General features: G+C 26.4%; 2 protein-coding genes across 2 annotated transcripts; both read right to left on the bottom strand.

The window, feature by feature from the left end:
- Positions 1-9,889: 9,889 nt before the first annotated feature.
- LOC117169509 (facilitated trehalose transporter Tret1-like) lies at positions 9,890-12,009 on the bottom strand. The gene is made up of 2 exons (XM_033355922.1): positions 11,789-12,009; positions 9,890-11,212 (listed from the first exon to the last, which is right to left on the bottom strand). The coding sequence occupies exons 1-2, from the start codon at positions 11,916-11,918 to the stop codon at positions 9,894-9,896; spliced, it is 1,449 nt and encodes a 482-aa protein (XP_033211813.1). The 5' UTR covers positions 11,919-12,009; the 3' UTR covers positions 9,890-9,893.
- A 2,498-nt stretch (positions 12,010-14,507) lies between these two features.
- On the bottom strand, positions 14,508-22,345 carry LOC117170054 (facilitated trehalose transporter Tret1-like). Its single transcript, XM_033356572.1, has 2 exons — positions 22,225-22,345; positions 14,508-16,032 (listed from the first exon to the last, which is right to left on the bottom strand). Exon 2 carries the CDS (start codon positions 16,022-16,024, stop codon positions 14,717-14,719), a length of 1,308 nt encoding a protein of 435 aa, XP_033212463.1. The 5' UTR covers positions 16,025-16,032; positions 22,225-22,345; the 3' UTR covers positions 14,508-14,716.
- Between the last annotated feature and the right edge of the window lie 377 nt (positions 22,346-22,722).

The following is a 22,722-nucleotide window of genomic DNA, read 5'->3' as shown; positions in this document are numbered from 1 at the left end:
TAAAATCAATAAAGTTACTAAAAATAAATTGAAAATTTTGTTTTTTCTGAAGTCAAAATTAAAGAAAGTTTTTTGCAATAAAATCAGAATATTTTTTCATCTGTCACTCGAAAATTCTATTTCAGGATTAATAAATTACTTTCTAAGCATTTCCCAATCATAATTTATTATAAATATAACATTCCAGTATTTATATAATTTATGGTGCGCGCACTAAAAGCAACAAGTCGTGTTGCTGGCACAACGAAAGCGCAGTTTAAAAAGTTCCCAAATTATTTATATTTAATGATTAATGATTAAGAAGGGAATCTTGCATTAACCCTTTTGAAAATCTTTTTTTATTTCAAGAAAATACTCTAATTATATTTTCAACTTTATAAAGTAAGTATACCGAACAGTATACATTTTGATACTGCATATGCAGTATCATTTTTCATAACTTTAAAGAGCAGGTTAAAAATAGGTTAGCTAAGTAATGAATTTTCACTTACAATCAAGAAAATCACATTACATTTCCAATTATTAATTGACCAATGATTAATAACAAATACGTGAACCTTAACAAGTAAGAAGGAAAATGAATAAATATTAATATCGTTTAAGTTTGCTTCACCGACATATTCTGTAAATCGTTAACTTACCAACCTGACTTTGCAAGCGGTTGGCTTGTGAATGGACCTTAATGCTGTTGATGCTGTTCTTTTCAAGTAAGCTCTAAGCGAACCCATTTAGGTCTCCACAGGTGTTACATCCCAGGATCTGCAGTCGAATTCAATTCCGTTGTAGCCGGTTGCTGATTTGTTGAAAGGGAGTTCGGATGCTGCCGTTGAATGGTGCAAATAATTACCGCAAGACCAGGTCACTTTCAAATAATAACAGCATCAGCTATGTTCACTGAATCACAAACAAATTTATTTAACAGTTTAGTTTTGATTTTTGTTCTTGACAGGTTTGGTTATTACAGTCAAGTACCACAATTAATCACTAAACGAGTCGCGTTACTAACTTGCCATTATCTAACTCTCGTAGGTTTTAAGTTGTTTCGACGGTTTTTTAAAGTAAAGATTCTGCTCTCTTTTAGCTGTATTTAGCCTTTTATAAAACATAAATGGGAGGAAACTTATCCCTTCTCTTAAGCTAAGAACCAATCACATTGCCGGCGTCATGGAATTTTCCTATAAATTGGACAATAACAAAGTAGGTCACTTCGCTCCACCTACAGGATATGAGTAATCAAATGAGTCATTCGATGGTTGACATTTGTAAATATAATAAGAAGTAAATAAATCCAAAGTCCATTTTATATCCGGTATAACCAGCGCCAAAACCCATTAATGATACTAAAATTAGACCTATGACTCACTAAGTAAATAAACACTTTGGCGTAATGACGCAATTTATTTATGTGCTGCATAGTTAAATGTACTGCCCAGTAAAATGTACTGCATAGAAGTTTAGTCTAACTTATTTTCATTTCAGAATAGAGAGAGAGAGAGAGAGTATCGCATTAAGTATAATTATTTTATGTAATAGGCATCTTGCATTTGGTTTAGGCTTTGCAACATGAAGTTTCGAAGACCTGTATCCTACTTCTGATTTTTGAATTCTGGATTTTCTTGCCGCGCTCCCCAGAGGCCGCTGGTGTTCATCTTTTAGTTTAACAACGGGCCACTCCGTCACAACAGTTATCTATTGGAGCTCAAGTTCCAAATGTCACCAACTTTCATTTGAGCCGCAATATGAGTGAACCCCTAATTTTTTCTGGGCAAACTTGAAAGGAATATCATTAAGTTTTGTCAACTCGAATATAAGTTGCATATTTTCATACGTTTCATTTATATCTGCAAGCACGCATAAAATTATTAACCTATTAACACCAGTGAGATTCCTTTTTTGGTCTGAAGAACGTTCTTCTTCGTTTAAACAATCTTCGGAGAGCACAGACATACTCAAATTCACAAATTTTTGCCTGCTATCAGCCATAACTGATAAGAACATTACCGATAATTTGGCGACGATCTATTATGGTATCCCATAAATCTGAAGCTTTAGCGCATACAACTGGTCTTAATTGTTTTTCTTTATTTATATCTGAACCAGTGTAATGACTGCCTTCGATTTTTAAGATAAATGCTTGTTAATATGAGTCGGCACTGCTTTTTTTCCAATATCATTTCTTAAAAAGCTTGTAAGCTTTTTCATATGATTTAACGAAAGTCCGTTATTTTTTCAAATTCTTCCGAAATTTCCTTTTTAACCGATCTCAGATGATTTGTTTCAACTTTATTATTTTTTTTTTAAATATTCAGTTTCGGGCAGTGTGCTTAGTGATACTGTTAAACAATTATCTTTAGTACTGTTTAATTTTTTTTCAACGAACGGCTAATAATTTGTTCTTAAAGTTTATGTGGCAACTTTTCCAAAAAGTTAGTTACATTTTCGTTAGCGCTTATCTCATTACAAGTGTGATTTTTTTCTTTTACCTAATATAGTATAAAATTCTTTACACATAACGATAGCGTTTCTGTATCATTAATTTCACATACTCTAGGAGTTTCATTTACTTTAGGAGATTTCTTAACCGAAGCACTTCCATATAAATCTTTTGATTCATCAATTTTATTTGATAATGCTCACTTATGACCAGCAAACATGTCAATTTTTGTGAGTTCATTATATCTTATATAATATATAGAATAATTATATATAGAATAACTTTTTAATTTAATAACACTTCACTTTTTTACACGTCTTCTGACACAAAAAGATTCTTTTAGGGTTATGTAAATCTTTAGAAATAACACTAATGGTTTAAAAAAAAAATATGCTCGGCAATTTATTTGAAGGCTCTCTCGTATACTGAATATCGTAAGCGTAAATGGAAGGAAGAATTCTCGCAAAAATAATGCAATAGTGTCATTTGTAGCGAAAGTATTCAATTTTACAAAAATTATCAAAGTACAAAAATATTTGTTTTGCAGAAATAAATAACTTTGGCTTATAAATTTTTTGGTAAAAGCAGCCCTCTACATCGACGTTAGTTCACTAGTACGATCAAGTGAAGCGTGGAGGTCAAATGTCGCTGGGAGTCTTTCCAACCTATCTTGGAATGACAAGCATTAGAAAAATTAAGGAAAAATGATTTTGATTAATATTTTTCGCAATGGCATTCGATTGTATGTACGACAAATTAAAGTGTGTACATTTTTAAGTGTTACTACTTTAAAAGCTTGCACTGAAATAAAAAAATTAGTGGAATGCGATGCATATGTGTTGACGGTGGCCGTGTGGCGGCGCCAGCTATGCTGTTGGCCTTTTATCATTGCAAATGCATGGCAAAATTAAAGATCTTTGGTAAAATAATAACATTGAATTTAATAACACAGTGAAAGTAAAATTCAACTTTACAAAGCAGCAAATTATTAAAATGTTGTTAAAGAATGACACACACTATTTTAAGGGATAACATTAAACTGAAATGTTATGGCAGCGGTGTTATAGGTATATAAAGTGTATAGGTATATCTTTATGTTTTTAAAGTTTTTCTCTCTTAAAACTATTACTTTATTGTTAATATTAACTGTGAATAATGGGAATTATTTAATATAATCCAAAAAAACGTCTTTGTACTTTAGGTTATAAAAAAATGATATCTTAAAATATTTCCAAATTTTCAAGTTTAAAAAAATGAACTAAAATTTTACATTTCAAAGAAATTTAATTCATTTTAATGAATTTGTTTGATTATAATTATTCTAATCTAATCCAAAAAAAGAATGACCAATAAATGTTTATTTTCATTTAAAATGATTGAATTATGTCTTTTAAAGAATAATTGACTGAATATATCAATAATTGTCCAGGTTTCGATGACTATAATGTAATAATATAAAGCTATTTATAGGTGAAATATCGTAAATCTTTATAGTTTGATAGTAACTATTTAAAATTTTATATATTTTGTATTTTGCTATCACACAGATAATAAGATTTTGGAAAAATTCAAAATTATTCAGATTTTATTTTAAAAGATTAATTTTGAGTTTTGAAAATTTTAAAATATGTCGAAAAAGAATCTAAAAGATTTTATAATAATTTTTCCGGATTAATTTATTTTTTTTTTTGCAGAACTGAAATTGTCTCAAGATTCATGGTTGAATTTCCAATGATTTCTTTATTTCGAAAAAGGGATTGTAAAAGAAATTTAAATCAGAATTGCAAAATTACAAAAAATTCTATTATGCTTAATTAGTATTTCAAAGTATTCAAACAATTCAAAGTTAATTTTAAACTTGTGAAAAACTTAATTTTTTGTAAAGTAGATTGTTGAAGATTTTTAAAAAAGAAGCTGAATTAAAATTACGAAAGGTTTTAACCGAATGAAATTTTTTTTAGATTTCCAGAAAAATGCTAAATGATTTTTTACTTTAAAAAATTAACTTCAGGATAATATTTTAAAAGATTTCAAAGTATTCCCAAACAATTTTCGAAAAAGAATCTGGAAGTCTTTAAGACCAATTTTTTTGTCCTTAAAAAATTTTAAGAAAAAATTTTAAAAGTATTTAAAACGTTTAGATATCTTAGAAAGATTTAAAAAAATAATTGTTAATTTGAAAATTGTACAAATTTTGAGAAAAATGTATGTTTTTTACAATTTTGTAAAAAAAGAAGCTTTTTATGAATTTGGAAAGGTTTTTAAAGAATCAAACAATATGCTCCAGATTGTTAAGAAAATTTAAAGTTAATTTCTGAGAAATTTTAGAACAATTTTGTTTATTTTGCAGAAATAAAAAAATTGTAGTGTAAACAATTTTTAAATTTAAGAATATTACCTTAAATTATAAACTGTGAACAAATTTAATTAATTTTAATGAATTCATTTAAAAGTTTGCTTTTCGTCATAACTATTGTCATGAAATATGCTAAGGATTTAAAATGAATGGGAAATTTTGGTTATAATTGTTTTTAAATTAAACATAACCTAAATTTATTTTAAGCTAAAAATTAAAAAAAAATTTTAATGATTTTCAAATGAACAAAGTATTAAACCCTAAAAAAATCCTTGATTAAATAATTATTTAATAACACAGAGTACATTTGCTATTTAGCTTTATTGATAAACTTTTTTATTACATTAGATTGAATTAAGAATAGATTAGCGTTATTATATGTGATTTTCAAAATTTGTAATTGACTATAAATGAATTTAAATGATTTCGGGTGATTTCAGATATTTCAAATGACCTGAGATTAATTAAAGTGATTTCAACTGAAATCAAGCGGTTTTATGTGATTTCAGATATGTAAAATGACTTAAAAAGAATTCAAATGATTTCAAGTGAATTCAAGTCGTTTAATGTATTTTTCGATATTTCAGGTGACTGCAAATAAATTCAAGTGATTTCAAAAATTTTAAGTCACTATAAATGAATTAAAGTAATTTCAAGTGAATTTAGGTGATTTCAGGCGATTTCATGTGATTTCCGAAATTTTAATTCACTATAAATTATTTCAACTGATTTTCAGTGAATTGCAATTATTTCAGTAAATTTCATATATTTCAGTAAATTTCATATATTTCAAATGACTTAAGATGAATTAAAGTTATTTCAAGTGATTTTATGTGATTTCAGGTGATTTCGGATATTTCAAATGACCTAAGATGAATTTAAGTAGTTCCAAGTGATTGCCTGTGATATTAAAAATTTTAATTCACTATAAATGAATTCGAGTGATGTCATGTGAATTCCATTGATTTCAGTAAATTTCAGATATTTTAAATTACCTAAGATAAAATGAAAATATTTTAAGTAAATTCAAGTAAATTCAAGTGATTTCATGTTATTTCAAAAATTTTAAATGACTTAAAAAGAAGTCAAGTGATTTCGAGTGATTTCGAGTGATTTCGAGTGATTTCAAGTGAATTAAAGTTATCTAATGTGATTTCCGAGATTTCAGGCGACTTCAAGTAAATTCAAGTGATTTCATGTTATTTTCAAATTTGTAAGTTATCATAAATGAATTTAAGTGATTTCAAGTTAAGTCAAGTCATTTCAGGTGATTTCAGATATTTCGAATTACTTAAGATTAATTAAAGTGACTTCAAGTTAATTCAAGTGGTTTTATGTGATTTCAGGAATTTAAAATGACTTAAAAAGAATTTGAGTGATTCCAATTAAATTCAAGTCATTTAATCCGATTTCCGATTTTTCAGGTGACTTCATGTGAATTTATGTGATTTCAAATAAATTCAAGGGATTTCAAATGAATTTAGGAGAATTCAAAGGATTTTATAAATTACTTGCGACTTGTATTGAATTCACGTAAATGAAAGTGATTGCAAGTGATTCCATGTGATTTCCAAAATTTTAATTTACTATAAATAAATTCAAGTAATTTTAAGTGAATTCCAGTGATTTCAGATATTTCAAATGACTTAAGATGAATTAAAGTGATTTCAAGTGATTTTAAATGAATTTAAAGGATTTTACCAATTAAAAGTGATTTGTTAATAATTCAAGTAAATTGAAGTGATTTCAGGTGATTTCAGGTGAATTGAAGTTATTTAATATCATTTCTGATATTTCAGGTGACTACAAATGAATTCAAGTAATTTAACATAAATTTATGTGAATTTAAAGGATTTTCTATATTACAAGTGACTATTAATGAATTCAAGTGATTTCATGTTATTTCAGATATATCAAGTTACCTCAAATGAATTGAAGTGATTTCACGTGGTTTCAAATATTTTTAATGACTTCAAACGAATTCAAGTTATTTTATGTGAACTGATGTGAAATAAAATTATTTCAAATATTTCAAGCAACTTCCAATAAATTTAAGTGATTAAAGTATACAGGAATGCAGATAAAATTAAATTTCTTTATAATTTCGAATAAAGTTTTGGCGAAATATGAGAAACTTGAGAATAGAACTGAAATGAATGTTATTGTATTATATTTAGTGCTATTTAATTCCACGAAATTGTATCGAATTCTTTTGTATTAAAGACAATATCTTTGAGTTATTTTAAAATCCAAATATACCTAAAGTGACTTTTGTTAGGATAAAGTTTCGTCTATTGACTTAAAATGACTGCTATTGAATAAATTTGAATTTTATTGACTTTAAGTTGCTTCCATTATCTTTAAGTTATTTTTGATGAAATTAAGTAACTTGTACTGAAAAAAGTGACAGCAACTGACCTAAGATGACCTATATTAAGTAGAAGTGATTGCTATTGAATAAAAGTGCATTTTATTGACTTTGAGTCACTTCTATTGATAAACTAATTTAAGTTGAATTTCAGTAACTTATATTGAAAAAAGGCGACTGCTATTGACCTAAGATAGCCTATTTTGAATAAAAGTGATTGCTATTGAATATCTTTGAATTTTATTGGCTAAAAGTTGCTTCCTTTGGATTAAAAGTAATTACTGACGAATTTAAGTAACTTATATTGAAAAAAGTGACAGCAAGTGAGTTAAAATGACCTGTATTAAATTGAAGTGATTGCCATTGAATAAAAGGGAATTTTATTGATTTCAACTTACTTCTATTGACTAAAACTGATATCTGTTGAACTTAAGTAACTTATATTGAAAAAGATGACTGTTATTGACTTAAGATAGCCTATTTAGAATCAAAGTGATTGATATTGAATCAAAGGTAATCTTATTAGCTTAAAGTTGCTTCCATTGTCTTGAAGTGATTTCTGAATAATTTAAGTAGCTTATATTGATAAAATTAACGGCCAAAGACTTAGGATGACGTACGTTAAATGAACGTGGTTGCTACTAAATAAAAGTAAATTTTATTGAGTTCGACTTATTTCTATTGACTTAAACTAATTTCGGTTGAATTCAAGAGGCTTACATTGAAAAAGGTGACTGCTATTGACTTAAGGTGGCCTATGTTGAATTAAAATGATTGCTATTGAATAAAAGTTAATTTCATTGACTGCAAGTTAGTTATATTCACTTTAAATGATTTAGGGTTAATTTCAGTGAGTTATATTGAAAAACGTGACGTCAAGTGATTTAGTATGGCCTATATTAAAGGAAAGTTATTGCTACTGAATAAAAGTGCATTTTATTGAATTCGAGTTACTTGCGTTTCATTTTAACTGATTCCTGCTAAATTTAAGTAACTTATACAGAAAAAGGTGACTTCTGTTGATTAAGGGTGACCTGTATTGAGTAAAAGTAATTGCTATTGACTAAAAGTTAATTTTATTGACTGCAATTAACTTCTATTGACTTAGGGTGACCTATATTGAATAAAAGTGATGGCTATTGACTAAAAGTTGATTTCATTGACTGCAAGTCACTTCTATTGACTTAAAATAGTTTTTGTTGAATTTAAGCAACTTATATTTGAAGAAGTGATGGCAAGGGAATTAAGATTACCTATATTATATGAAAGTGATTGCTATTGAATATGAATTCACTTTATTGACGTCTAGTTACTTCTATTGACTTAAAGTCATTTCTGTTGAATTTAAGTAACTTATATTGTAAAAAGGTGACTGCTATTGACTTGAGGTAACCTATATTAAATAAAAGTGATTTTTATTGAATGAAATTACATGTTATAGTCTTCGAGTCACCTTTATTTATTTAAGTTGATTTTTGTTAAATTTAAGTAACTTATAATAAAAAACCTGGCTGCTATTGACGTAACGTGACTCATATTGAATTAATGTGTCGGCTGCTGATCAAAACTGAGTTGTGCTTGAGTTCAGATTCTTTTTATTGACATAAATTACAATTATTATTACAATTATTATTGCAATAATTCTTACCCATCATAGCAGCAGTATAATTTAATTAGTTGTTTCCACTTTTCTCCTTCAGTTTTTGTGTTAGTAGCATTTTCTAACTTCTCTTTGTAATTGTCTAAATAATTAATATGTTCTTAAACTAGTTTGCTTTCTTAAATTTCTCCAAATGCAGTAACATTTGTATTTTCTAAAAATTCTTTTTTTCAGACCTGATGAAAATTTCAGTAAGGGGGAATACTTAAGAAAACACTGAAAACAAAAAATTGATTACCTCTTATTATATGAATTAAGAATTATTTTCTTATATATAAGTCAGAAAAAGGGCAGCACAAAATACTTATATAATGAAATCCATATTTTACGAAAATTACTGTAAAAAATAATAATATATTAAGATTAGAAAATAAAAAATTTATCTGGACAGAGAATTAAAATTACTTTCAGTTAAAGTATATTAAGATAAGAAATTATAACATTTTTTAATGTGATTGGTTTTGTTTAGAATGTGTGTAGAGTTAATTTTTAAAGAAAAAAGAATAATTTTATATTAAATATATAAATATATAAATACGTTTCTGAAAAAAAATACTTTTTAGAATTTAACTAAACGGGAACGAGAATATCTTGTTATAACGTAAACGAAAATATAATCAGAGAAAAACATAGAAATTAGTATTTTTACTTGAAAAACTGTTCGGAATGTTTAAATATTTATATGTCAAGAAAAAAAAGATTGACACATTTACAAAAAAATGTCTTCTGGAAATATAAATCATTCTACAGATTTTATCGCTTAATTATTTCGTCACAACAATCTCAGCGTAAATTACTCAGAACAGACAAAGATATCTTTTATTACTACCTCATTAACTTTTTAATTGATCGTGATTAATTTAAGCACTTAATATACTCTATTTATTTATGTTTTTCATTATGCAGAAATTTTGATAGTTAACTACTAATAATATATTTTGGTAATTAAATTAATTCCCGGTACAATAGGAAGGTCTTTGTATATAAAGAAATAAATTTAACACAAATTTAATTTTTGTTTATTAACTTATAATATAAATTAGATCTATTTTACCTATCTCAAAATAAAAAATACTCAGTCTAATAGCATTTGAATCTCCTCTAAATTTTTGCCTTTAGTCTCAGGCATAATGTAAAAACTAAAGGCTGACAATATTAAACACGAAACAGCGTACATCCAAAAAACACTATAAATACCAAAATTGCTAATTGACCATTCGAAACCTAAATTTATTAAAAATAGCAAAATTTCTCTCGAAACACTAATAAGCGCAAATGCAGAACTTTTTACTTCAACTGGAAAAAGCTCAGAGGCCAGAACATTTGACGTCGAATATATTCCTCCCATAAGAGAAATTTTGAAAACCACTAATGCAACCAGAGGCAACCAAGAAATTGCTGTAAGGTCAGCAATTTTTAAAGAGTATTTCAGGAAGAAAAAAAATCCTACAACACCTAAAGTTAAGGCGCAAACTATAGCAGATGATAAAGTTAGCCACCTTCTTCCAATATAATCAACTAATGGAGTTGTTGGTATAATAAATAACAATGGTACTAATGTTAAGACTATTGTTCCATATTCAGGAGCCAAAGAAAATCCACTGTAACTCAAAATTTCTTGACTATAAGAAGAAACCGCCAAGTATCCAGAAAAAGCTGTACTTGCTTTTACAAGTGAAACTATCAATAAAGCTTTACGATGACGTTTGTTTTCAAATAATTTTCGCATCGCATATTTTTTGCTTATTTCACCTTCGATGATGGCTTCCTTCATTCTGTTGATTTCTGGCTCCAGAGCTTTCGGATCTTTTATTCCTCTCAGTTTCGACAAAATTTTTGTTGCTTCCTCTTTTCGATTTTGTTTCAATCGAAAATATGGAGATTCGAGCAAAAAGGGAAAAATTGTAATGAACAAGAGAGGTATTGCGAGTGATATTAGGTTCATACTGTTGTACGAAAGGAAAGCTCCAATTGTTACAACAATGAGACTACCAACATTGTAAGATATTGCCTCGAGAATTATTAAAGAGCCTCTAATTTTCTTTTCTGCAATTTCAGCAATGTAAATGTATCCAACTATTTCCCCAGCACAGAAGCCAAGGCCACCAATTACTCTCGCTATGTAGAGAACAATTACACTTTTTGCAACGTAAACTAATATCAATGAGGTAATTTGTGGTATAAAAAGAATAAGCAATGCATACTTGCGCCCTACTCGATCGATGAAAAGGGGATATATTAAATATCCAAAAATTGCGCCAACATTAAAAAGTGACGCTACCCAGGAACCTTGTTGCACTGTTATCGTGAATTCGGATTCTTTGCTTCGCAGATACGGTAGTGCGGGTGACGTCCATGAATCAGCAACACCACATCCCATAAAGATTAAACTGACTGCAAAACGATTTTATAAACATAAATAATACAATTTTATCAACACCTCTATTTTGATATTCAAGTTTTCTTGAATTCAAATACAGCTACAAATATTATTGTGCAAAGGGTTATGCTTTCAAAATGCTGCATAAAATCAGTCAAAGATGAGGCTAATTTGTTTATTTTTTAAAGTAGATATTAAAAAATAGTGTCAATTTTAATGTCCCTGGGCTCATTTTTAAATGTTTTCACAGTATCTCAACATATTATCTACAGGTCCGAAAAACTTGATTATTTCAGAATCAATCAAAAAATTTTTAAAACATCTAAGTTTGCATATTTGCAATATCTTCTTGAAAAATGGTCAAATTAGCTTCAACTAGGGAACTCTAACAAAGTTGAAATTAAGAGAAGCTAATCAATAATTAAAAAACAGGTGGATACATTTCTGACAAGTAGAATAAAATTCAAAATTTGATAACACCCTCTTACTTTAGGAAAACTTTTAATTTGAATTGAAAGCTTACCGAAAGTTCTTTTTAAGTTAATCCTATTAATTTTTTTTAGAGAAACAATATCATAATTAGGACTTACCATTGAGAGCAGTAGCAAACTGCAAGAGAAGACTTCCAGTTTTTGGCACCTCGGTTTTATTTTTACTTTTTTCAGAAACCTCGACAGGACACCCACTTTCGACGCACGGAAACATACGTTTTAATTTCATTTTTCAACAAAGTGGAATCACTGTTTTGACTGATCTCAAAATTACGTAATGTTCCGCTCGAGATTTCAGGAGACTTGATGTGTTCCTTTCACTGACGTGTGAACGACTGCGAAGGTACATTGCCTGCATTGTTGGCGCACCTTTATCTGAATAACATCTGTGATGTATATTTGAATCCACAATTTAATTCACGATTCAGCCGATTACACTCATATTATCATCCTAGTGTTGGAGGTATTTTCGACTTTTTATGTTGATCAAATGTTGAACTTACTTGAAACTCATCAGAGTTTACTTTCTGATAAGTACATTTGATTACCATCAGTCCGTTAAAGCAATTAAAGCCTTTTTAAAGACAAATTCGAAATTCAATAATTTAAGAACCCATAACGTCAAATAAATTCAGAACCGAACAAATTTGATAACAACTTATCATAAAAAGAATATTTTCAAAGAGAAACATTTAAACTGATTGTTAATCAATCTTTATATTAAAATTTTTACATATTTCTGGAAAAATCAATACGTTTCTAGGGATCACTTCAAATAAATTTAGACCCAACAATTCTGTATTAATATTAATTTTTATAAACATGATACAGTTTGAAAAATAAGAACAATAGTTTTTTCATGGACACGTTTCTTTCTTAATGTTCTATGGGTAACCTTGTTTTCTTATCATATAGATATTAGACACTAATGATTTTTTAGGTCACTTAACAAGCAATTATGAGTACATTATCATTTAGGCCAGAGAAAAATAAACTGGTTCTATAATTGATATCAACTTAAGGAAACGATTGATCGAATTATTTTTTTTCGCATTTCAAGGAAAAGTATGGTCATAGTATAAAAGTGAAAGTCATTATATATGTACAAAGGTCGTATTCAGATCAACTCGAAATTTATCTTATTGCAAAAGAGAAAAAAATTAATTTAAACCTCACGTTTCTCCGTCTCAGTGAATGAAAATAATTAAATTAAACTTTAAACATCAACTGGTAGTCATCCTTGGAGTAATTTTTTAAATTGTAACAGATAACAACAACGAAAATTGCTTCTAAGAGTTATTTGAATATTGCATAACGGATATTTGGCATTCTTCAACTTTCACATTTTTCTACGCTTATATATTCAGATATGCCAGATTTAAATTGGCTTAGTTTTTGCTTAATATTAATTATAAATTCTGTACATTTACAACTTTTGAAGGAATTTTTAAGATTGGAGTCTCATTTTTCAAATATAATCTAAAATTAGCAAATATATTGCTTAAAGTGGTTGTCGTGCCAAGAAATCAGATCTCTGAAAAAAATTGTCTATGATTTTAAGAATCAATATAATATTATTGGTGATGTAATTGTAATAAAAACATTATTTTTAATGAAAAAATTTGTTACTAATAAAAATCCAAGTTGGGTTTCCTAACGTTAAATTAATAATATTTTACATCACGAAGTTTTTCTTACACTTACTAAAACAATTCATTCCAACAATGATTTTTTCATTGAAAGATTTAGTTAACATCTTTTACTTCCAATTTTTCATAAATAGTTGAGATTGTAAAATAAATGCCTTAGTTTTTCGGGAAAAACATTTTCTACAACTCTACTGTTTCTAATTTTAAAATTAATTCTTTTTATTGCTGAAATATTTAAAAGAATTTATTTTAGCCCATAATAAATTTTAAAACAAATAACTGTACTTGGTTGAAACTGAAATACATTGTCTTTCAAGGGAAAATATGAGAAATGTAATTTTTATTTTTCACTAAAAAGTTTCATCTTGGGAAAAAATTCACATCATTTATTTTTTCTGGCAACTTCTAGTACAATCAACATTATTTAAAATTATATAAAAAAATTGAAAATTGCTAAAAATAAAAAAAATGAATTACATTTTTCGAAAATACATAAACAGTCCAGTTTTTTTAAAATGCCACTTTTCAATTTCTTAAGTTTTTTTGAATTATAGTAATATATAAGGAAGATATTTTGTAAATTCTTTCCTCTCCTAACCTTCGTCCCATATGAAGAAACTTCTTTTTTCATAGTATAAAATACATTTTTTTTCAATTTAATTTTTTTCTTAACATTCAGTCTTATGTCTCAAAGAAGCTAAAACTATATGAAATGACATGATTTTATGAAAAATAGAAATGTCAAATGTTGAAAAGTACCGAAAATTTAATGACCAAACTAGAAGAATTTTTATTTTAAACTACCGAAAAAAATATAACAACCAAAAAAATTTGGTAACGAAATTGAAATGTTTTGAGAGTAAAAGTGAGTAAAAATAAAAATATTTAGGAACATTAAATTTTGATAACTTTGAAACTGGCTTTATTGTCAAAATCTAGAAATTTCCAAATCCTTATAATTAGTAAATTCCCGAAATGTCTAATCATCCTCCAAATAAAACTCTATTTAAAAAGATAAAAATAATAAACATAATTTTTTCGAAAATTTGAATCATTGGTGATTTCAAATTTGCAGAATTCAGATACTAATCATTAAAGAAATTTAAATGATGTAAATTTGTTTATTCTTTATGATACAAACTTTTCAGGGGATATTTGTTCCATTTTTTAAAATTTACCTAAATATTCAAGAAGCTCTCAGATCATACAATTTTTTTTAGTAAAAAAACAAGAAATACTCATATTTTGACTTGAAAGACCAGGGTCAGACTGCCCATTTTTTTATAAAATCGGTCAAACCTGAAAATATTATTTCAGTTCTTAAAATCGTAGGGAAAATGTTCTTCTTAGAGGTATGTTTTTTGTCACAACAAATATCTTAATCCAGTAACTTTTGGATTTCCTCCAAAGTTTTTCCTTTAGTTTCGGGCATGATGTAAAAATTAAGAAAAGGTAAAATGAAGCAACAAGTTGCATAGGTCCAAAAGAGATTATAAATACCCATTGTTTTAACAGACCACTCAAATCCTAATTTAACAAGAAAAAAAAGTAGGTCTAATATTAAATGTAACAAGGCCAAAGCTGAACTTTTAACCTCAAGTGGAAATAATTCCGAAGCAAGAATTACTGCCGTCGAAATTAATCCTGTTGCAAATGCAACTTCAAAAATGATCATAGCCACCAAAACCATCCAAGAAACTGAAGAAAGATCAGCGATTTCCGGATGATGTTTGAAAAAGAAAAAAAGACCTATAACTGCCAAACTTGAACCGCTGATTATTCCTGAATATAAAGATAATATCCTTCTGCCAAAATAATCCGCAAAAGGTGTTGTGATTATAATAAAAATAAATGTTACAGTTGACAATACTACTACTGCGTATTTTGGATCTAATAAGATGCCACTATGAGTGAAAATTTCTTGACTATAAGATGCAATAGCATAAAGCCCAGAAAATGGTAGAGTAACATTTGCAATGAAAACAATCAGGAAAGCTTTTCGATTACGTTTTGTTTGAAATAGCTTTCTTAGCGACCACTGCTCATGAATTTGACCCTCAATTATATTTTCTTTTATTCTGTACATTTCCTGTCTTATTTCCTCAACATCATTTGTTCCTCTTAGCTTGGATAAACTCTTCATTGCATCCTGATCTCGATTCTTTTTCAGATAATAGTATGGGGATTCTGGTATAAAAACTATAGTGAAAGATAGGAGTGAAGTTAAGAGCAATATCAAATTTAAGGTATCATAGGAAGCAAAAGCTCCAGCTGTTACGACGGTTAGCGTTCCGATGGAGTAAAATATTTTAGCAATGAGTACCATCGTTCCTCTAACTTTTTTTTCGGCAATTTCACCTAGATAAATTCCTTGTATAACAAAAGCTGTACTGTAGCCGATTCCACCTAAGGTTCTTGCTACATAGAGAGTTTGTACATTGTTAGCAAAATAAATCAGAAACCATGTTGTGATTTGTGGAATGAGGAATGTCAACAATGTGTATTTTCTTCCTATCCTGTCCACCAGAAGAGGATATAATAGGTGTCCAATCACTCCACCAACATTGTGTAGTGAAGTGATCCAGGGACCTTGACCAGCTGATACTATTATTTCGGATTCGTTGCTTTTGAGATAAGGTAATGCAGGTGATGTCCAAATTTCAGAAGCACCGTGTCCCAAGCTCATCAGACTCACTGAAACATTTTTTTATTGTTAGATAAGTTTCCTATCCTCTATAAATTTGAATTATCTAAAAACTTTACTAATTTCAATCAGTGGCTCAATTCTAGTTATGAAGCAATTATTTTTTACTAATGTATCAGTAACAATGACTAATGTATCAGTAAAAACTACTGATTCATAGCCATAATTGAGCCACTGATTGAAATTAGTAAACATTTTAACTGATTCAAATTTAGGGAGTCTATTTTAATTTTTTATGGAAGGTAGAATTTGATACAAATAAAATTGGTTTGAGTTATACAGGGGTGTGTTTCAATAAAATAAATGTTATCGGAATGAATTATTTGTTCAATTCTATAAAATATTTATTTGAGTCTATATCTGAAAAAAGAATAATTTTGATTCAAAGATACATTTATCTCAATGTCGAAAGCATTAAAATACAAAACACAATTCAGAATGCTAACTATAGTTTGCACGAAAATATTTTTTTATTGTAACTGGTCATATAATAGGCTTAATTTATGTAAAAAAATCCAACACTAATTAAAAAATTCATAACTTTGAAACCAAAAGCAAAAATTCAAAAATAAGTATTATTTTTGCTACAATTTTTTTGTTTATTAAACGATTTCATATAAAATTAAGAAATTTTGATTTCTCATTCATAAATTTGCTTTACAAGCCTTTGTATTAAGTCAAATTGTAAAAAAAATTACGAAAATTTTCTTCAAAAAGTTTGATCTTGGGAACTTATTGACAGCATTGAATTTTCCTTGCGGAAACTTGTTGTAGAATCCACACTCTTTTAAATTCATTTTTCCAAAAAATTAAGAGTTGAATTTCTAAAGAAGGGAATCCTTGATTTTTTTTGGGTTTAAACAAAAACAGAGAAATATAAGAAAGATATCTTGCGAGTATCATTCTCTATAAATTTTTATACTTCCTGAAGTAGAAAACATTTTTTATGATTTCAAAGACGTTTTTCAAATTTTTTTTTTCAATTTTACTCTTATTCATAAAACAATCTAAAATCAAATATTTAAAACCAGAAATTTTCAAAAATATTTAATTGCCGACGAAAATAAAGCTACTAAATAAATCTAGTAACGCAATTGAAATATTCCAAAAGTTAATGTTTATAAAACTACAATAATTCAGAAATTTGCGAAATTCCTAGAAAATTTACATTTTGTTTAAAATTCGTATTTTTGTGTAATTCTTTTTTCTTGCAAAGAAATGCCATTTTTTTAAATTAAAAATTTAAGAATATTCTTAAAAATTCATACATTTTGGTTAAAAATTCAACTATGAAGCAGAAAATTATCTTATTACTTACAAATCTTATTTTGGTGTTGGAAAGTAAACTGGAACATATTTTTTAGATACAATTTTAATTATGTTTTTAAAGTTTTTTTCTAAATTCGTTTGTTTTAGAAAAATTTCACAGGTCTGGAATGAAAATCCAACTTTTTTATTGAAAAGTCAACCATTTTTTTAAAAAGTCATACTTTTTGTTTAAAAGTTCTGCTGTTTTGTTGGAAATTTAACCATTTCGTGAAAAACTTACTAATTCGAAATTTAAATATTGGATTTTAAAAAGAAAACTGAAATCTTTTCTGAGGGAAAATACAAATATTAAATTTTTTTTTCATATTAGAAATTCATCTCTTTTAGGAAAAATTATATCTTTCTGGGATAAAAATGCTAATTGTTTGGTTGAAAATTCCACTATTTTGTTGAAAAGGCATATATTTTGGTTTAAACTTTGACTATTTTGTTAAAAATAATATATAACATAATATATTTTTTATAATATGTAAGACGTTTTTAAAAATTAATTTTTGTTTTAATTTTTAGTCTTATTCATAAAAGAAGCTAAAATAAAATATAAGGAACTAGAAAATTAAAAAAAAAACTAAATAACCGAAAAAAATAAAGCTATTAAAAATATTTAGTAACGAAATTAAAATATTCCGAAAGTTAATGTTTATAAAACTAAAAAATTTAGAAATTTACATCATGTTAAAGTCCGAATGTTTAAAATCCTGAAATTTAATTTTAAGAATTTAGTAAACTGTCGAAATTTCGAATGAGAAAAAGGTCAGATTCCCACAAAAAATTTTATTTAATATTTCTCATCTTTTAGAATCATATTTTATTTTATACCGAGAGTACTGTATTAGAGTGGTCAAAAGTTTGACTTGAGATTTTGATGATCGATCACTGACAATTTGTTCGTTTTGCTAGAAAAAAATTCCCCCTTTTTTTAACATTCCCGCGTTCCCCTTAAGAATATTTACAAAATAATTTTCAAGTGATTAATATCAAAAGTACTATTTTTTATTTGAGATAATTTTGAATTCTTTAAATAATTTCTATTTTTGCAATTTTTTTACTTGCAAATCATTAAAAGTTAGTGTTTTTCTGTAATTTATTAAAAATTAACGAATTCTTAAAGAAATATTTTTTTAATAAGATATTTGTGAATAGTTTAAATAATTTTCATTTGATTAAATAATGTATAATAAATTAATTAAATGATGTAAATATTTAAAAGTTATTATTTTCTGGAATTGATGTCGATGTTTAGAAAATCAGGGTATATTTTCTGAGATAAGAAATTACCAAATGCGTCATTTAAGCCGAAAACTAACGATTTGACATAATAAACGGGCGAAAAAAATGTGTTTGAACAAATAATAATTGTCTAAACAATTTTTAATCAGTCTAAAAATATTTGGCGACTTATTACTTATTAAATACCTGTAAAATAAAAAATTATGTTACTGATAAAAATACAAAACAAGATTTTTTGAGAAATTTTGAACAATAGTATTTTAGAATTTAATAATTTTGAAAATAAAAAAATTTTGGATTTTACAAAATTTGGGTTTTGAAGTTTCGGGAATTAAATAATTACTTAATATAAATAAATTATTTTAATAATCCTATAACCTAGATATAAGAAAATTGTAAAATTTCCGAATGATACAATTTTCAAATAACTAAATTCCCGAATAATAAAGTTTTCGAATTATAAAATTCCTTGATTGGAAAATTCCCGAATTTAAATAATTAAAAAAATTCTTTTTTATAAATATAATTTATTTAAAAAAATATAATATTCAAATATAAAAAAATGTTTGCAATGTTTAAAGTTTCTAAAATTATGTTTGAGTTTTGAATAACGAGAATTAAGAAAATAAACATATTTGTGGATGAAAATTTGTTTCAATTATCTTAATTTTAAATTCAAACGAAAAATGTAGATAATTTAAATATTAAAAATACACTTTATTTAAACGAAAATATTTGATCATTGTATTTTCAATAAATAATATTTCTTCGGGAATTTTTCAAATCGATAATAGTATGAACTTTTTGGAATTAATTATTTAACTTTTCAGTATTTAAATTATTGTAATTTTTCTTGTATTTATTAATGCAAATTCACTCAATGATTCTTCTTTTATGAGTATTGTTTGCTCGAATTATAATTTTCATATTTTTAAGTTCAGAATTAAAGTAATAAATAAAAAAAAATAATAAAAATTTTGATTGCCTAATTCACAATCCCGCCAGTCTCTGTCAAGAAGACAATCAAACCAACTTTTAGACTGAATAAATTATGAGAATCGTAATTTATAGAACGTCCTGACCAAGAAAGCTTTTTATACCAATTTGTGAAGAAGTTATCCTGAGAGGTCTTTATAATTAATCAATCAACATACGCAATATAATGATTTACTTCTTTTTAAATAGTAAACTTATTTGCTAGAATTAGTAAAGAATAGGATTAATTTAAATATTATTATTTGGTTCAAAATTTAAACAATTTTCGTTAAAAAACATCCTTTTTGTTTACTAATTCAACTGGTATGGTAAAAATTCGTCTTTTTGGTTTAAAAATTCAACAATTTTCGTAAAAAATTAACGTTTTGTTTTAAATTATTTTTTTGTTGCTGATTAGTCAACTGAAATTTTTTTTGGGTGAAAACAATTTTTTCTAAAAATTAACAAAAATTTTAAATTTTAATCTTAACTAGATAGCAGAAAATGATATTATTGCTAATAATTCTTATTTGAGTGTTTCAAAGTAAACACGAATATATTCTTTGAAAGAAAATTTGACAATGTCTTCCAAGCTTTTTTTCTAAATTCGTCTGTTCTAATAGAAATGATAGATTTCTGAAATAAAAATGCAACTCTTCGATTGAAAACTCAGCAATTTTTACTTTCAAGTCATACTTTTTGGTTGAAAATGCTGCTGTTTTGCTGAAAATGTAACTATTTCGTAGAAAATTAACTTTTCTCTAATTTAGAAATATTAATTGGATGTTAAAAAAACTGACATATTTTTGGGGAAAAATTTAAATATTAAAATTTCTTTTTATTACATTGGAAATTCATCTCTTTTAAGAGAAATTACATCTTTCTTGGATAAAAATCCAACTGTTTGGTTACAAATTTAACTATTTTGTAAAAACATTATACGTTTTGTTTTAAAACTTTACTGTTTTGTTGGAAATTCGACTACTCCGCAGAAAATTTACTTTTTGTTAAAAATTAATATTTTGTTGATGAAGAAGGAATTGAAATTTTTTCCGTATAAAATTTCGAACTTAAAAAAAGTATTGTTTTTTATTGATAATTCATCTCTCTTAGTACAAATTTCATTTTTTCTGGATAAAAATGTACCTATTTAATATGGAATTAAACTATTTTGTTTAAAATTCATGCTTTTTGGTTTAAAAAATTCATCTTTTCGAATTAGAAATCCTTTTTTTCGTAGAAACGCATTTTTGTTTACACAAATTCATATTTGGATCTTTACAAGTCAATTATAATTTTTTTGGATGAAAGCTCAACGATTAAAAAAAATTGGTTTTCAATAAAAATTGATCCGTTTTGAAAGAAATATAATCTTCTTTGAATAAAAAGGCAACTATTTGGCAAGGAATTCAACAATTTTGTTGAAAACTCATTCTTTTTGGTTAAAAATTCGTCGTTTTGCATTGAAGATTCAATTTTTTTCGTAGAATCTTATTTCGTGTTAAAAAATTGATATTTTAGACCGTGAAAAGTCAACTGAAATCTTTTTTAACAGAAAATTCCATTATCTTATTGAAAATGTATCTTTTTGATTTTAAAATTAACCTATTTTAGTAGAAGTATAATTTTTTTCTTATGTTCTTTGAAGATTTATATTTTTACTTGAAAATTCATTTTTAAAAAGGATTCTTCTCTCGATATCCCTGGCAACCGCATGTTCCGTGGTTCGATTCATAGTGGAAAGAAAGAAATATATCTTTTTTCAGAAAAAATGTAATTTAAAAACATTAATTATGACATTTTTTGTTTGGTTAAAAATTTAACTACTACATTGGAAATTCGTTTAGATATTCAAATATTTCATTACCAATTCATGAATTTTGTTAAAAATTAGCTGCTTTGGCAGAGAATAATTTTTCTTTGTTAAAAATGTATTTTTTGATTTGAAATTAATTTCTTCTGGTAAAAATTTAACTATTGCGTTGCAAATTTGTCTTTCACTGTAAATTTAACTGTTCTATTTTTACATGAGAATGTTTAACATTTTGGATGATATTTTTTTTTCTTCTTCAACTGAACATTTTTTTCTTGTTAACATTTTTTTGTTTAGGTTTCCAAATTGGTTTTTTGTTTAGAATTCATTTTTTCTTCGAAAATTCATTATTCTTGTTGAAAAAATTTGTTTAGTCTTAAAAATTGATTGTTTTAACAGAAAGTTTAGTTTTCCTAATCTTGGTTCCAAATTTATATTTTTTAATAGTAAAACTCAAATACTTAGTTAAAAATTTATGTATTTAAAATGGTCAGGAAAAATTAAATATTGATCCGTCACTTCATGAACAGTTAGGGAATTTTGAAATTGGGTTTTTGTAGCAACCTTGCATTAGGTTAATCAGTTGAATTTTTAAATTAAATTATAATTTTTGAGTGGAGATATTGTTGGTATATCAAAAAATCCAGTTATGTAATTTTCAGAACCAAAATATTAAAAAGCTTTCTTATAATGTAAATAAATAATAATCTCGGTAAATATAAGTAAAAACTGATAAACTAATTACAAAATAGATTTGTTTGGATACTCTCCTAAAATTATAAAAATGACAGTAATCTTAGATGAACCTCAAACTAGAGAATAATTTTTTAATTACCACTTATAGTAGAAAGAACCAATGTAAACCATTTTTCACAGTTTGGAAGTATTTCACTTTTTTGTGTGCGGTGATCACTTCTTTGTAACTCTATTTCTTCTGACTTTACCAATCTTTGAAATTGAGGAAAGTTACTCATTTTTTTTTCAATTTCAGATATTTAGTTTTCAACGTAAATTATAAATATAATTTTAATGTCTATTAATTAAATTTCCACGCTCTCAACTTGATAGTATCTTGAAGAAGTGCAAAAAGCCACTGTGAATCCTCTACATTTGAATTTTACGTTGAATGTTATCAAGACAAACTATTTACTTTCGTCAGCTATCAGATGTAAAGAAAGTTAATAAGCAAATCAGGGTAAGCCTCTCTTTTTTATCTTGAAAGGTTTTCAATACCCCACTGCATTTACTGGATTATTACATTTAATGTTTTATTTATATTAAAAAAACACGAACTACACATTTTTTATGTATTTTCGGGAAGAGTAAATTGAAC

The sequence above is a fragment of the Belonocnema kinseyi genome, chromosome 3, assembly GCF_010883055.1.
Source record: "Belonocnema kinseyi isolate 2016_QV_RU_SX_M_011 chromosome 3, B_treatae_v1, whole genome shotgun sequence".
Taxonomy (NCBI): Eukaryota; Metazoa; Arthropoda; class Insecta; order Hymenoptera; family Cynipidae; genus Belonocnema; species Belonocnema kinseyi.
The sequence above is the reverse complement of the archived record's forward strand: the minus strand, read 5'-3'. Positions and strand labels throughout refer to the sequence as shown.